The sequence below is a fragment of the Lontra canadensis genome, unplaced genomic scaffold (genome assembly GCF_010015895.1).
Source record: "Lontra canadensis isolate GAN:19392208 unplaced genomic scaffold, GSC_riverotter_1.0 scaffold4, whole genome shotgun sequence".
NCBI lineage: Eukaryota > Metazoa > Chordata > Mammalia > Carnivora > Mustelidae > Lontra > Lontra canadensis.
This window is the reverse complement of record NW_022630998.1, coordinates 23,711,519-23,729,395: the sequence shown is the minus strand read 5'-3', so window position 1 is coordinate 23,729,395 and position 17,877 is coordinate 23,711,519. Positions and strand designations below refer to the sequence as shown.

The window sequence follows — 17,877 nt, the reverse complement described above, 5'->3', positions numbered from 1 at the left end:
ATCTAGCCCATTTTCCCACCACTGGCTTTGAATCCAGGACCACCACCAGGTGTCATGCTAGCATTTTAATTGAAGCTTATATACTTAATTAGGTATTATTGAGCTGGTCAAGTTTAACTACAAAATTTATTTCATGTATGTGAGTATAATGGAGAATTACCAAGTTAAGGGAAAAGGCTGTGAATAAGATCTTGTCGTGAACTAGAAAAAAAAAAAAAAAAAAAGAACAGTTGACTCATGTATATTTCTACTTTGTCCGGCACTAATCCTGTGGCCTCGCATCTACCACAATAGATGTACAGAAAAGCACATATTTATGATCATGTGGCCTATTTTGACAAAAATTTTGCAAGGCCTTGCTTTTGAAATCAGTATATTACACACCACACACACACCCGAAATTTTGAGTTTAAACTAGCTTTGATCATCACAGGAACATCAGAGTGTACCTTGGTGAGTTCAGAGCATCAGCTTCTGTTTATAGACTAGTCTAGTTTATAGACTACCTAGGTAAGGGTGCAAAGTCAGGCATGACTCTGCAGTTTCTGGACGTATTGTGTACCTGTGTGGGTGGATTTTTGGGGCAGACCCAAGAGCTGCACACCTGTCCCAGATCAACCTAGAGCAGTCGTCCTGAAATTGGATTATTGTAGATTTCTTGGCCAAAAGCCTAGGCTCAAAGCCTTGACTAATGCAGACTCACTTCCTGTGTGGAACTTTGTCTAACCTATTAAAATCTATACATACTGAAAGCCTTTCCCAAAAGGAGTTAAGACAGGCATTGCTGTAAGGAATATTAGTGATAGACCCCATGTGGGCACTTGGCAGATGCCCAGTCCACCTACACCAACATGCAGTTAGGTCCATAGCTTCAGAGAAGATAATGAGAAAGCAAATGTGGAATAAATGCAGTGAGGTAATGCATACAACGTGCCTGGCAAAGCAGTGTATACATACCAATTATTATGTTTTGATAATTCTTTGACAAAATAACGCTATTAATAACACTATTATTGAGAGGGATTAAAAGGCTTATGTGAGGGGCGCCTGGGTGGTTCAGTGGGTTAAGCCTCTGCCTTCAGCTCAGGTCATGATTCCAGGGTCCTGGGATTGAGCCCTGCATTGGGCTCTCTACTCTGCAGGGAGCCTGCTTCCTCCTCTCTCTCTCTCTCTCTGCCTGCCTCTCTGCCTACTTGTGATCTCTGTCAAATTAAAAAAAAAAAAATCTTAAAAAAAAAAGGCTTATGTGAAAAAACAAATGGGTTACTATTCGCAGCACATTTAAATTTTAGAAAGGAAATGCTTTAAAAATATGTATATACTCGGGGCTGCTGGATGGCACCGTTGGTTAAGCGGTGCACTCTTGGTTTTGGCTCAGGTCATCATCTCCAGTGGTGGGATTGATCCCCACATCAGGCTCTGTCCTCAGTGCAGAGTCTGCTTGAGATTCTTTCACCTTCTCATCCTCTCTCTGTCTCTCTCTCAAATAAATAGATAAATCTTAAATAAATAAATATATATATACATATATATATACACACACATCCTGTACTTAAAACATGGTATTAAAAGAAATTCATACAAATTGCAAGATAAAAGATTTGTTAATACTGAGTTTCTAATCATTGCCTTGACAAGTAGATTTCAAGAAGATAAGAATAGTTTTCTTTATTCCGCTTTATTCCGCTTAAAAATGTGGATGTTTAGTTTGAAAGTCATCTCAAGAGGAAAAAAACATTTTGTTCCCAGTTTTGGCCCCCAGTAGCATAGAGTAACTCTTAAAACTCCTAATTACCACTGTTGTAATTACATAACTATTCCTACTAGGTAAAAAGGGGGTAATTACTAAGCCTGAGTTTAAGTCGTACCATTCACAGGTTTATGCCTAAAAAATCGTCTTCACCTCCCTAAATATCTCTATGTTGCCAAGCCACCTGTTCTTAATAAGTTAGGTTGGAATTTGATCCTTTTCTCAAACAGTATAACTTGTCTAATGGAAACATAGAAAACCGGAAGTTTAATGAAATTATTAATCTGCTTGCTTTGGGCAGTCTTTTGAGTAAAGAAGTGAACATGTGGCTCTTTGAAAATTAAAGTTGTCCTTTGGCCTTAGTTGATCAGTGTGCAGATTTTATATGTCACATAAAATGGAGTAGATTAAAACTGCAGTATCGTCATTGCCAGATAACCACACTATGCAGCATAGGCAGGCAGTAGGCCTTCCAAAGACTTTTGCTGCGTGACTGTTTGTTCATGGATTGTAAAACTGCTCGTGGACTTTTTTTTATTCCTACAGGGTTTTGCCTGGCTGTTCTTTCCCACATCTTCTGTGCCAGATTTTCCATGTTTGCAGCTAAACTTCTGACTCACATGATGGCAGCCAGCTTAGGTACACAGGTAGGGGAGCTTCGGAATGTCTACCTTTCATGAGATGTTCACGTTTCTCCTGTGACCCTTGAACCGAGTTGGATAAGTAAAATTTAATTTCAACTTAGTTGAAGTAAGCTTGTTTTGTTTTATAGCAGAGGATGGAGAAGGAGCATGGTAAGAGGAAATGAGAGTTTCAGAGCCTCAAAAGCGTTTCAGAGCCTCAAAAGTTGGTGAATGTTTTTCTCCAGAAAAGTACTGTACTATCATCCCCTACAAGAAAAGAGTTGCTTCTTATCACAAAGCATTATATTCTCAACTTATATATGCTAAATATATAACTAATGTGTATATGTATTAAAATTAGCATAGTATTTAATCTGTTGGAATAAAATATGCTCTGTTACAAATCCTTTTATATGGCGGGCATTAAGATGATACATATTTAAAATATCTGGATAATATTCAGTTGACCCTTAAACACGGGAGTTAGGGCACTGACTCCCCATACAATCAAAAATCTGCATTTATCTTTTGACTCCCCCAAAACTTAACTACTGATAGTATACTGTTAAGCCTTACAGGTCATATAAACAGTTGATTAGCATATATTTTGTATGTTATGTGTATTAAATGCCACATTCTTAGGTTAAAGCAAGCTAGAGAAAGCATTATTTTAGAAAATCATAAGGAAAAAAGACACTTACAGTACTCTACTTATTGAAAAAAATCCACATGTACGTGGACCCACACAGTTCAAACCCATGTCTTTCAAGAGTCACCTGTATTTTGTTCTGTTTAATATTAAAGAACATGGTTCGGTAGAACATTCTTTTCTGAAAAACTATTCGAGTGTCAGTTGCATAAGATAATAGCATGAGAAACATGTGGTCATTCATTAGCACAAAATTTAAATCCCAGTTTAAACACAGAGGACAGATCAAAAGATGCGATTAGTTGCCTTTTCTCTCCATGAGGTACTCACAGCCTAGAACAGTAGACAATGTGTGTGTGTGTGTGTGTGTACTATGAACATATACTATTTGCAAACTACTCTGTGAATGTAGATGATGGCTTAATTTATTTTTCTGTGAAAGTCCAGGAAGTCTTCATAGAGCTGGTGATGTCTGACCTGGGACTTGAATGAGAATTTCATGCAGTTTGTTGATAAGGGGAGAGGTGGGCATAGATGCTTGTATAAGCAAAGGGGAAAAGTATAATCACTTCTACTTGAAGGCTGTAATTACAGGTCCAGATAGTAATAATACATTATATAATATTATTATTGAGAGAACTTTGTATTTATTTTATAAAGTAAAATTTCCCCTTTTCTAGGTAGTTGGGACCCTTCTGGAGTACAAAAAATACTATTTCTTGATTGGGTGCTACTGGTTATATGCGTATATTCAATTTATGTAAATTTATTGTGCTATACACTTAGGATTTGCATACTGTCTTTCAGAGTGCTAAAAGTATTTCATTGAACTCTGAACAGAAGTTTTTAAAATAATACCGGTGGAGGAGCTAAAATATAAAATGAAAAATTCTCTGAGATACTGGACTCCTGCTGACTTTTTTTGGTTGCAGGAGTGAAAATGGCACTTGTAAATTTCCTAACTTTAATTTAGGGGGAACAATTAAGAGCCAGACTCTAAGCGGAGGATTCCAGATTGAGTTTTTTTGAAGTACCTATGAGCTAGGGGAGGTAACAGCTGTTCCCAAAAGGGGGCTTGCATTGAATTTGACAAAGCTATTTATATTGCCTTGGTAACCTATCTTAGCTGTCTGATCTTGCCTTTGCTTCTTGTATGTAAGATCTTAGAAAACCCGCCTTCCATAATTAGAGTTTACTTGGCTGCATTCACCACCCACTCTGGTGATTTTTTGGCAGCAGAATTTGTACAAGTCTTAATTATAGCACTGTAGAATTACAGACAACTCTTCAGTGTCCTAGCAGACAAATTTGCTCATGTCTAGGGACGTGAAAGAAGGACCCAGGATTTATATGTTGGGACATTGCCTTCTGATTCACATTGTACTTAACATTAATTTTAGAGAAGAAAGTTAGTCAAATCCATGTTTTTCGGTTTATTTTTAGAATAGATGAAGCCATGTGGCATGAAGTATTCTATAATGTGTGGCTTGTGACATGAAATCACTGAAAACATCGTTTCCATGATTTATTTTGGTAGGAAGAATTGGTATATCATTGATGGAGAAAGTACTGTTTCCTCAAAATGGTTTACCTATCTGCTTTGATTTTTTTAAATATCCTCTAAATGAAAGAGAATAGTTGTTTCCCTGAAAATCTCTTAGCAAAGGCTTTTTTAAATTCTCAGACTCTCCAAAAAAAGAAATGAAGCTGACTACAGGAACTTGGGCCCGCCCTTTCTGAATTTTTAAAATCGTGTTTATATCTCCAGTTACGGAATCTTGCCAGGGGGTGTTCCAGTTCCAACCTTGGATCTCTCATTTAAAATCCTCCATCAACGTTATGTTGACGTCCTTAGAGTGTGAGTTTCCTTTTGAGAAGTCTTCAGAAATAGATATTTGGCTTATATCCTTCTTTGGCTCCAAGAATGAAACTTCTGTAGCTGGCCTGGAGTGTTTGAGTTGCAAATTCTCACAGGTCAGCCAAAAGCATTCAGTTTTAAATCTTTATTGCTTACCTTGACTAGGTTAAATGGCCTTTGTGGGAAAGGGAAGAATGGAAATGTGATAATCTCTGACTTATTTCAGAGCATTGGGTATCAATCAATGAGCAAGGCAGTCAGGAGTCAAGAAAATAAGCTTCTGGATCTACTTCTATACTAGAAACATATGTAAAAATGTATACTTATACTATACATCCATAATTTATTATAAAATGTATTATATGTAGTCTATAAATGTGAGGAAGGTAAACAAGAATCCAAAGATTATTCCTGTTTTAAAAGTCAAAAGATTCTGCTTTAATCTGTAGCATCTTATCTTTCTAGCATCTTTGAGAATCATTGACTATAAATAACCAGCAGGTGGCAGTAGAAGATTTTTTTTTTTTTTTTTTTCCTTTTCATGGTTTTTTAGTCTAGCAAAAATGGAGTTCAGTAGAAAACTTGAGAGATGTTTTTATAGCACTTCTTTGGGCTAGAGAGTATTCTTCTGCAACATAGTAAATATACATTTGTGGCTTCTTACCATTGTTTTTTTAAATCCGTTTTGTTTGGAATTAAATAAATGTGTAGGGTACTTTAAGAAAGTTTGTACATCACTAGCTAAGAATGTATTTTCTGTCCTTTATCACTTATAGTTAAATTCAGGGGCATAAGATTGTTTCCATCATTGTATTTTTTGCTGTGAATAACATTTAATAAGTGTGTTATTTATACTGAAATATGTGTTCATTGAAATGTCACAGGTAGAAGTTTTTGAGATAAGATCTGTATTTTCTGTGTTGCTTATGTTAAAAAGCATGTATTTTTCTTCAGTGCCAAGTTAATATTTCTCACTTACCTAGAAGAAAATTACTACTGGCAAGAAATTGTGTATGAATGAAGTGAAAAGCAGCAAACAAATTTTCATGGTATTGGGTGATATTTCTCTGAAAAACATCTAATTATATCTTTGAAATTTTTATCTTAGAATCACATTGCCAACCCATGTGTGCCCTGATAAGGCTGGTAAACAACTAGGACAAAGGACAAGTTTGCAGTTCAGGGTTCTTGGTTCTAGGGGTTCTGTCAGGAAAAGCAATTCTCCAAATCTAAAAAAAGAACAGAAGTTTTCTCATAGAAAACATGATAAGATAGAGCTGCATTTACTCTGATTGGTAAACTTAACAGAGGGAAATATTTGGGACTTTTCCCTCTGTTTTTTTGTTTGTGTGTCTTAAGCACATATTTTGAAACTAAAGAATAAATTTGTCTGGAAAAATATATATGTAACAATGATTAAATTTGCCAGCCAGTCTATATATTATCTGAATTCAGATGACAGTTGAGAATGTCTGAGAATTTTAAATGCTTAAATTTAAGTTTATCGTGGCCATTAGATATGCAGGAGTATTAACTATATAGGCCTTCTCCTCAATAAAAGGCAAGGAGGGAATTCCCTTAAAATTCAGAGGATCGTTCTCTGGTAGCTAGCTGAGGTTGGGCTATCATTGTTTGCCCAATATTCTCATTCTGCAACAATTGGGGTGTCGTTTTGCCCTGTCATTTTGTTTCCCAGGTAGAATGCTGCTCAGATATTCCTGCCAGCAGGGTCTGCTTTAATCTGCAGGCTGTCTCATTTTAGCTTTGAATATCTAGTATCTTTGAGACTCTGAGAAACATTGACTACATGTGAATGAAGCCAGAAGCCATGTGTAACCTCTCAAATACAGGCTCCTTCTGGCTCCCGCAGGGCCCAGGTTCTCTCCCTCAGCTTGGCACTATTTTGTTGTGACCACCAGCTCGGGAAAGCCATTGTGTGTGTAGAGTCTGAAAACATGTATCTAACAGGTATATTTTTATCAATTGAAGCAGAATGTGACAGAAATTATAAAGTGTCAACTAATCAGAGCATTGGCTGTAAGTTTTGGTTCATCACTTGGTAACCAGTGTATCTTATGTTATTTCTGCTTTCATTACTAAAGGAAAGTCTTTAAGAATTTACATGCAAGGATCAAAATTGGATCATGCTTTGACGATTGGGTACTTGAGAAACACAAAGGGTCATTATTCAGTAGAACATTTAGGATTTTTTGTTAGTGCGTACATAAGTAGGTTAGAAAAGTGTTTCTTATACTTTGTGTCGGCATCTTAGTAAAATTCGGATACTGAACCAGTAAGTCTAGGACGGGTTTCTGGACGGGGCTTGTTAGGAAGTTAGGTTAACCATGTTACGACCCAAGGAAATCTTGGTTGTTGTTGCTGCCAATCCTGCTTTTGCTGTTATTATTGCTAAAGCCACACCGTCAACCTATTTCCTTTACTATGAGAAATTATTTAAGAAATGCTACTAATTAAATTTTTACTTTCTTTTGAAGGAAGTGTCACTGCCTTTGAAACTACTTACGAACATTTGTCTTTCTTTCTTGAAGGAAAGACTTCTGCTGCTGTTTTTTTTTCTTGTTTTGTCCTCTCCCTCCTGCCCCCCCCACCCTGGGTTACTAAGAAAAGGAAAGGTACTTAGATAAGCAAACCAATGTACAACTCAGAGTACAGACTAGGTTTTTATTTTGGTCTTTCTCATAGCGTTTCATACTGGGCAGAGCTTCTCAGTGTTGTTTTTGGACATAAAATAAACCACTAGAAAGAAAGTGTAGCCAGCCCCTCCCCAAGTCCTTCTTTCCTCTAAAGAGCTCAAAAGTGCCCCCACTTAAATGGTATTAAGTATGTAAGGCTTCTATTTTTATTTTTCGCACAAAAAATTCTGTATATGATTGTGCCTTTTCTTCATGTAGAGATTAATTTGGTGAACATGGATGAGGAGCATTCTGCATACAGATATGAATATACACTTAAGTTGAGTTGATTAATCTGTTTGAGTCTTAATGGCCCAAATTATATCACATTCATGACTGGTGCCCATTCATGTGTTGAAATTAAAAAAAAAAAAAATCTAAGCAAACCCTGCTTATCCCAGGTGAGGATCATCACTCATCCATAAACTCAGCCACTCTGAACTCATCTACCATAATGCACAGTTTTGAGATTGTGCAATGGGAAATTCCAGGCAAGCTATGCACACAGGAACTATGTAAATAACAGTCTAAAATAGTAACCTCATTGTAAGAACCCAGTATGAACGCAAATCTCATCTTCTCTAGTATACTGTATAGTACTCCATAAGCTGTGGACTGGGTTGGGGGCGGGGGTTCAGCTGGAAGGTTTTCATGAGCAAATGGAATTGACCTTGTTGTTGAAGAAAGTGTAAGATGTGAGTACTAAGAATGAGGCACATTCTGGGAAGGGAAAACAGCAAGGATCAAGGCATGGAGGTTATAATGGACCTGGGGAATTCCACTTCTGTGAGGCATGCACCTGTGGATGAAGAAATAGATCCTCCAACCACAGGGGAGGCAGTTTCATATTGCCTGAGGAACATGGGGAGAGAGCGACGGAGTCAGTCCAAAAAGGTGCGGTATGAAAGGGGTGTTTTTAAGAATTAATCTGGCAATTAGGGATCAAATGAAAAATGGATTAAAGTAGATGAGAGGCTGGAATTTAGGGAGATGAGTTTAAAGAAGCTGGACAGGGCAGTTTTACCCTTGTCTGGTTAGGATGAGTTGTGAGCTTGGACAATGGTAGAGGTAATGAGAGTCCAAAGGAAGAAATAAGAACTGATTAAAAAAAACAAACAAACAAACAAAAAAAAAATTGCCTGTTTTGCTCTATGAAAGCTTTGGAATTTCACTTCTCTCTAAACCAATAAAAAGACCACATTGCACATTTTACATTATTTAATAAATGCTAATATAATACTAAGTATCGTATGAGGTCAGAATTATGATATAGGTACTGATATCACCCCTGTTTTATGGATGGGGCAGTCAGGGTATGAAGAATATAAGTTCCTTTCCTGAGGTCACACAGTTGTAAGGGACAGAACCAGTCATTGAGCACAAGAAACCGGGCTCCAGTCCTTGCCTTTAACCATTATGCATACTGCCACATAAATCAGGAATTAATGAGGTTTACTCTATCACCAAAGAAGGTAGATGATTTTAAGGTGCCTGGGAAACTGGTGGTTTCATTTGACTCAAATAGAAAAGGCGGAAAGGTTTAATAGATGGGATGTGTGCAGTGTGTAGCCTTAGGGGTTTGAAGTTTCCGTAACACATGTAAGCTAGTGGTTTCGATGTTACCTACATAGGCATGGAGGTCTTGACACTGTGAAGTAGGTTCTTTGAGACAGGTTGTGTAGAGAACTTGTGATTATAGAATACACATAGTTAATGTCATTTGTGGCACTGCACTCAGTGATTTACATGTATTGCCTTATTGTGGTAACAACCAGATGAGCCAGGACCTGCCATCATTCCTATTTTACAAATGGAAAAATGGGACTAAGTTCCATTACCTGTCTTAACCTTCACTGGTAGAATGTGGCAGCTGGAAGAAAGATTCAAACTTGAGGCAGTCTGGCTTCAAACCCATGTGTTTAAAACACTGCCATGTAGAATGAGAAGGATCATTAGATGCAGATAATTAAAGCACAGTTAAAGTTCCTGAAGCCAAGGAAGGGAAAAAGGTTTCAAATGGAAGGATTGAGTGTCAGTGGGAGATTAGTCCTCAAATTTGGCAAGAACAAGGTCACCGGAAGCTTTGAAGAGAGATGATGAAAATGAGACATAAAAGGTTAGAGGATAAAGGGGTAGGGAAGATGTGGGAAAGGCTAAATCAGACCGCACCTGAGAAAAGTTTGGCAGTTGAAGGAAGGGGACAGTCAGCTCGGGAAGGGAAGCAACTCAGGTGCCCCTGGTCATAAAAAGCTCACTGAAAGGAAGGTGGACCCTGGGGCTACCAGCTACCAGCAGCCAAAAGGGGGAGATTTCCCCCTTCTCCCCCACACTCCTCATTGGTATTTTCCTCTTCTTTTTCCTTAATATTTTATTTATTTATTTATCAGAGAGAGAGCAAGCACACACAAGTAGGGGGCACAGCAGGCAGAGCAGGCAGAGGGAGAAGCAGGCTCCTGGCTGAGTGAGGAGCCCGAAGTGGGAACTCGATTCCAGGACCCTGGGATCATGGCCTGAGCTGAAGGCAGCTGCTTAACTGACTGAGCCACCCAGGCATCCTGGTATTTTCCTCTTTTGAAATAGAACCTTTTATAGAAAACTGATGAAAGGGTAATAAGATTTAGTGCATTTCTCTTTGGTCCCTGTTTTTATTTATACTTTTTGATTGCATGGAAATGAGTGACACTCTGCTAGTGTGCCTAGCCTAATCATGTTACATCTAGAAGATTAGAGCTATAGTTTGAGCTCCCCCTCCCCCATTTCTTGAATCCATATTTCTTTGATGCCTTTATATGTGACTCTGCAATCAGGAAGAAAATTTGTAACTACTGATTAGTTGTTTTTACAACCAAAAATATTAATATTAGTTATTTGCAAGTATGTGCTTTGAAGGGATTAAAGTGATGTTGGTATTCAGATAGACTAAAATTTGAATTTTAGGGGTGCCTGGGTGGCTCAGTAGGATAAAACCTCTGTGTTTGGCCCAGGTCATGATCCCAGGGTCCGGGGATCGAGCCCTGCATTGGGCTCTCTGCTCGGTAGGGAGCCTGCTTCCCTTCCTCTCTCTCTGCCTGCCTCTCTGCCTACTTGTGATCTCTGTCAAATAAATAATTTTTTAAAAAATCTTAAAATTTGAATTTTAATCCAATTTCAGAAGAAATAATGTATTTTATTTTTGCTTTCTTCTTCAGTACACATTTTCTTTATATATATTCTTAAATATTTTCATAAAGAAATCCACCTTTTTTCCAGCATGCTTCCAAAATTCAGCTCAACCATAAACTGTTCTCCCTAAATTGACAATAAGTGGACGCTGAAGATACAAAAATAGTATCGTGGTCACACTACTGGGAAATTCAAACTTTCCCAAGTGCTGAAGTAGCAAAGCAACAGAAAGAGTGAGTAATATTCTGAATGAGGCTACAGTGACATTATCATGTTTGCAACATGGCTTTTGTTACTAGGAAAATTTGTGAGACTAATCCAGACTTTACCAGAAAATACCAGCTTGGAATCTTCTATTACAGCCTAAGAAGCATAAACTGTCCTTGACTTTTAAAAGACTACTTTTGATGTCCCTAACTAAGGAAAATCATCATCTGAGAAAAATTGTTTCTATGAATATTTTAAGTAACAAATATGGAGTGTAGGGGGAAGAGACCCAATTTGGGAATTAAAAGGAGAATGGAGTACTATCCCTGAGCCATATCAGAAAAGTCTTTGGAAGAATAAGAATGCCTGCCTTGCAGAGTTGTTAAAAGGATAATAGATGGTGTTCAAAAAACTTGAAACACAAGACTTGGAGAATAAGGGAGCAAAGGAGGAAAGCGAGGTTGATTCCTGCTGCCACAGAGCAGTGAAGAGGCCCTTTGGGTTCTGCTGAGATGAACACTTCCTAATGCCTTCTGGAGTACCTAGCCTGGTTTCGTGTTCTTGAGGTTTTCTTAAATCAACTGTGAGGAAGGGGAAAGTCTGTTCAGCCCCACCCTTTTAAAACAGCTCAATCTTGCCGGTTGCCTCCCTTCTCATTGTACTGTCCCAGAAAGGCTTTTTAAAGATTTACTTATTTATTTTAGAGAGACAGAAGGAGAGCAAGCACAGGGGTGTGTGGGGGGGGGGATGTGAGCGGGGCAAATGAAGAGGGAGAGCGAGAATCTGGAGCAGGCTCCCCACTGAGCATAGAGCCTGACCTGGGGCTCCATGCAGGGCTCAATCCCATGACCCTGAGATCATGACCTGAGCTGAAATCGAGAGTGGTACGTTTAACCAACTGAGCCAAACAGGCACCCTTGCTTTGTTTATATTTTTAAGATGAGACTTTCCCCTGCTAATCTTGAGTATTTTCGAAGTGCTTGGGTCTTTATTGCTTGTATTGAGTTGTTGAAACCTTAAGAACTGTATAGATAGATAGATAGAGATGTCATATAATGTATGCTTTTTCATATATATATTTAAATAGGCATATACATGTCTTTTTAAAAATATATATGCCTTTATATATGAAAAACATAAAATACATATATATTATTTACAGTGGGTGTGTCATGTTAGCTTGTGCCTGTGTGTGTGTATACATTTGGAAATTGAAACAGACTTCTATTTCAAAAACACGGAAGTACTACGTGATGAAACACTTGGTACTGCTACGTACTTCCTGCTATGAACACTGATATGCATAAATTCCCTGTAACCCTTACAACACTGTGAGGTGGTCAGTATTGTTTTTATTACCTCTGCATTGCACTGGAGAAATAGGAGACCCAAAAAAATTACATTATTTGCCCTCCTACGCCATCCCACCTCAGCTGGGTCTGGTGGCTCCAAGCCTTGCTCTCCCTTCCCACCTGTCTTCCAAGTATACTGGAGAACTCCGCTGTGGTGCCTTTTCCTCCCCTTCCATGGAATGGAAGAGCGTGGTCTCTTGGAGACGTTTTTAAAAACAGCTCTATTGAGATACAATTCATAGACTATAGAGTTCACCCATTTAAAGTGTATAATTCGTTGACTTTCAGTATATATGCAGGGTTATGCACCCATCACTGCCATAAATTTTATTTATTTTTTCTCGCTTTATTGAGGTATAACTAATATTTATTACTATACTCATCATGTTAGTTGGTTTCTCTTAAGTCTCATTTTTAGTTCTCTGACATCTTGCTTCCTTCTGTAAATCTTTTCAATGATGGGCCCTTACAAAATTGGTTCTTAAATTTACAAATACATCAGTAAGTCCTAGGAAGTCACGTCTTGGAGCTTTAACTGCTTGCTCTACCGAAAAAGAGTGTCTTACATGTGGTTGCCCATATGCCTAGTTAAGCTTTAAGGTCCTGAGCAAAGACTATTCCTTTTTTAAATATCATATGCTATACCAAATGATAAACAAGAGGGCCAAAATAACAACAGTTGTAAAAGTAAAACATCCTTTCCTACAGGCTTGTTAGTTGTGTGGAGTCTAGAATCACCTTTCTAGCAAACCCCCATTTGGATCCAATCTCCCAAGTACATAAACTCTATGTTCTGCCAGGGATGGGAGGAACTTGGTTTCAGGCACTATGTTTTGGTTGTAAGGTTGAATGTTATTGCCAAATTGAAACATTTACATGTTACATATCAACAGCCAAGTGCATTTCATGGCCAAATTTCATCTACAGAAGATGGCATGTGTAAGTGATCTTATGGGGCTAGGTGTGGAAATGGAGAAATTCCATAGCAACCCCAGAGCTCACCTCTGAGCCCCACTCCAGTTGGTTTTATGCCCTCGCCCCTTTAGGAATACAGAAATCAAAGTTAAATGAAAGTGTGAAACTCTGAGTTCATATTCTCTATTGTATTAAAAAAAATTTTCAGTATGGATTTCCCTTTTAAAAAATATGCACGGAGTTAACTATATTTGGGAATTAAGTGTATTTTATCTCGATGCTTCCGGAGTTTATCCCAATCATTTTTTTGTTGCTGTAAACCTTCTCTCTTCTACAGTTGCCTTGAAACTGTTCCCCATGGTTTTACTCTGGCCCTCGTGTTTACAATCTGTTCTTTTCTCGGGAGGCAGAGTAGTCCTTTCAAAGACTTAATCCACCCAGGTCATTCTCCCACCTAAAATCCCTCAGTGACTTCCTATAAAAAGAGGAACTTTTGACCTTTGTCCAACAGACACTTGAGGATCCTTCCTACCTACTCTGATCTCACCTCCTACAGTCTCCACCCACTGACCCAGCACCAGCCACAGTGGACAAATGTCAGTTCCTTAAACATGCCACCTCCTTCTTGTCCTGGGTTCTGGATTCCAGTTAATCCCTAAGCCTGGACAGTTCTGCACCATTGTTTACTTAAATCATAAATTTATTCATCTGTCCATCCGTCACACTCAGCTCATACTTTTATCACCTTAGAATAGCTTCCCTGAGCAGCCCCCTGCCCCACAATACCACATCACTGTTTATTTTATATCATAAATCAGTATCTGGGTTCTCTTGTTTATTTATTATCTTCTGTCCCCTTCTTCACTTCCTACTTCTCACCTCTTAGAATAGAAATTCCACTGGGGGGCGCCTGAGTGGCTCAGTGGTTAAAAACTCTGCCTTCGGCTCAGGTCATGATCTCAGGGTCCTAGGATCGAGTCCTGCATCGGGCTCTCTGCTCAGCAGGGAGCCTGCTTACCCCTGCACCCTGCCTGCCTCTCTGCCTACTTATAATCTCTGCCTGTCAAATAAATAAATAAAATATCTAAAAAAAAAAAAAATTCCATTGGGTCAGGAATTGCCCGTCTTGTTCATTGCAGTGTTTTTAGCACCCCAAAAAAGTTTCTTGGCGCATCCTAGATTTTCAATAAGAACTGGTTAAAATAATGAGAAAAACAATCAGCTGCAAGGGAATTGTAGGCTTGCTCCTTTAAAAAAAAATTCTTCAGCCATTTAATACTAAGTTATTACCATTTTCTAATGAAAATGAGCTCAATTCCTTAAAGAAAAATCAGAATTTAAAAAGATTATTCATATCACTAAAGAATTGTAATGTTGTGGGGTCTACAACACAGCTTACAGACAAAGTGCATTATAACTCTTGCTTTATAATTTAAGGGTACTCAATTCAGAATTAGTTTTTCCAGAAAAATAGTTGCAATGAGAAGTTAAGAACCTAAGCCAGCCACCCAACCCTATTCAACTCTTAATCTGGTTATTATGGATCCTAATTGTACTTAGTAATTTTTCTTCATGTTAAAACACATTCTGATGTCTGATTAAGAACTTCAAGAAAACCCTGGCTACTCTGATAGCCTGTTCTTTCTTCAGAAGCCTGAAACAGCTGACCACAGAAGCCCAGCATTGGGAGGGGAGTGAGGGCAGGTGATGGGGAGTTAGAAGTGAGAGGCAGACTTCTGGAAACTTGCTTCCTGAGTTCAGGGAGATGTTCCAGCAAGTGACTTGGATGGCAGATGTGAAGGTTTCTGAATCTTGTGGACAAAAGTGTGAAGACAGGGATTTGGTGCTTAAAGCAGCTTTTTAAACTTCTTATTGAGAAACAGAGTTAAAAATGAGAGAACAGGGGCACCTGGGTGGCTCAGTGGGTTAAAGCCTCTGCCTTCAGCTCAAGTCATGATCTCAGGTCCTGGGATCGAGTCCTACATCAGGTTCCCTGCTGAGCGGGGAGCCTGCTTCCTCCTCTCTCTCTGCCTGCCTCTCTGCCTACTTGTGATCTCTGTCTGTCAAATAAATAAATCTTTTTAAAAAAATGAGAGAACACCATTAGAGAATACAGAAGAGTTTTCTTAAATAAGATCTCTCTGTATTCCATAATAATAATATTTTATGTTGGGTTGCGTGAGCACTGGGTGTTATACAATGAGTGAATCGTTGAATACTACACCAAAAACTTATGATATACTATATGCTGGCTAACTGAACATAATAAAAGACTCAGTGTAGATACTCAGGATAGATAATAACTAACTGTAATAGCTAATTTTAATACATAATTAACTCATAAATGTCTATAGTGACAAGGTAGATAATGTGGGCTATTAAAATGAGGATCTAAGTAACAAGGTTGTCATATTGATAGTATGTTGGAATTAGGGCTGAGGTGAAATATTCTGACATAATATGTCTAGACATAATGAACAATCCTGCCATGTTTAGGTGATGTTTACAATTATGATGAATCTACTGATCATTTCTGAGTTTATTCTACTGGGTATCACACTCTCAAAGCCTTTTAACCTATGCATAGCTGAAAGCATTTCTTATAATGTTTGGTATTTTGAAAACAAATGAGCTGATGAGACATAGTAATCATAAAACCATATTTCTTCCCCCAAAACATATTTTAAAAAATTGAAGTCTTTGCACTAAGGAATGTGGTTTTATACCTCAGAAACCTTGAGATTAAAAAGTGAAAGTGTTAGTTAATTTTCCTTGTTTTCTTGAGTCTGTAGAGAAGTGTTCAATAAATATTTGTTTTAGTAGGACAATATAAACGTCTTAAATTATATAAATAGAGGCTTGTAGGTATTACTTACATTGTTTCTTTATTCCCCAGAGGTACAAAGTCCAGAGGAATCTAAGAGATTAACCTCAGAAAGTCAGAAGAGTTGGCTTGCCACTGTTTTAACTCAGGTCATGGTCATCATTACCATTCATTCATTACATACTTGTGAGACCACATGAAAAATGACCTATATTATACAAACAGTCCACACTTGAACAACCTTTCACTCTAAGTTTGGGACTACTCTTGAAAGTGTTTGTTAGGGTTGATTATTGAAAAGTCAGATGAGGGCAAGCAAGTCTGTCTATCTCCTCCTGTTTGAGTCTTAATCTGAGCAGCAGAAAAATCTATTTATTCTCTAGCTAACAAAAAGAAGAGAATCTTTTCTGAATTTTTTGTAGAAGCCCAATTTAAATTTATCTATTCATATATAACTACTATTCATTGTTCCCATTCCACAAATATTTGGTGTTATATGTAATATATAAGGTTTTTTTGCTAGGAATTACAGACATAAAGATAAATAAGATATATCCTCAAGCTATTCATAGTCTACTAGGAAGGGAATAAACATGTAAATAAATGAATGCAGTAGACTGTTACAGGGATATGATCACAGCATATACAGGATACAGTGAGAACAAGAAAAAAAGGGAGTTATTAATTCTATCCAGGGTGAGGGGTGGGATCAGAAAAATCTCTTATAGAGATGAGAATTCTTCAGCTGTCTTGAAAGATAAGAAATCTTTACCAAGTGGAATCTGCATATAATTAAAATACAGACATTAGTAGAGGCAGAAGAATGGGCTGTCTGGTGGGATTAGTGATACAAAAGGGATTGCTCTCTATTGGACTATATTCTGTTTATTTTGCAAGGCTTCAGGGATGGTTCAGCTGGTTAAGGGCTGCTGGCGAGGAAGGGAGAATTGCTTCCGTGGCAGATTTGGAAAAGATGGGCAGTAGTCTCCAGACCTGAGCAGAACTAATATTTGAGGAAATAAGAATTTCTTTTTTTTTTTTCTTTTTTAAAGATTTTATATATTTATTTGACAGAGAGAGATAGAGCACAAACAAGGGGAGCGGCAGGCAAAGTGAAAGGAAGAAGCAGGCTCTCCACTGAGCAAAGATCCCCTTCCCCCAACTCAGGGCTTGATCCCAGGATCCTGGGATCATGACCTGAGCCAAAGGCAGATGCTTAACTGAGCCACCCAGGCGCCCTGGAATGAGAATTTTCTATAGGTTTTTCACAGATATGAATTTGGGTACCACAGATACATTTTCATGTCTCATGAGCATTTTTCTTAGAAATATATTAAGTAGTCTAATCTGAAAAGTCCACTGTATCCAGTTCTATACTACTGCTCAAAAAAAATAAGAAGTCTCTCTTCTGTAAGGTGTCAGGTTCTGTAGGGTTTAAGATTTTTTTTTTAATCTTTTAATAATACACAAGGTAATGCCTCTTTAAAAGTGAAGCACTTGGGGCGCCTGGGTGGCTCAGTGGGTTAAGCCGCTGCCTTCGGCTTGGGTCGTGATCTCAGGGTCCTGGGATCGAGTCCCGCGTCGGGCTCTCTGCTCAGCGGGGAGCCTGCTTCCCTCTCTCTCTCTCTCTGCCTGCCTCTCCGTCTACTTGTGATCTCTCTCTGTCAAATAAATAAATAAAATCTTTAAAAAAAAAAAAAGTGAAGCACTTATTACACATTAAGATAAAAAGCTATTTCATAAAGAATAATTCCTCAAAACAATTCCAGTGAGCTCTTTGTTGTTAGTTCAAGGGAAGAAACAGGAAAAAGCTAATCCAGTATAAAGTTTGTTTTTCAATGATG

At 38.1% G+C, this 17,877-nt stretch overlaps 1 protein-coding gene across 5 annotated transcripts in view; it reads left to right on the top strand.

Annotated features, from left to right (window-relative positions):
• ADGRV1 (adhesion G protein-coupled receptor V1) overlaps window positions 1–17,877 on the top strand; it is a 554,175-nt gene that overhangs the window by 267,603 nt on the left and 268,695 nt on the right. For all 5 annotated transcript variants that reach the window (XM_032846581.1, XM_032846569.1, XM_032846573.1 and 2 more), the window contains one exon: window positions 2,297–2,397. In XM_032846581.1, the coding sequence (XP_032702472.1) occupies window positions 2,297–2,397 (101 nt within the window). The remainder of the gene's footprint in view (window positions 1–2,296; window positions 2,398–17,877) is intronic.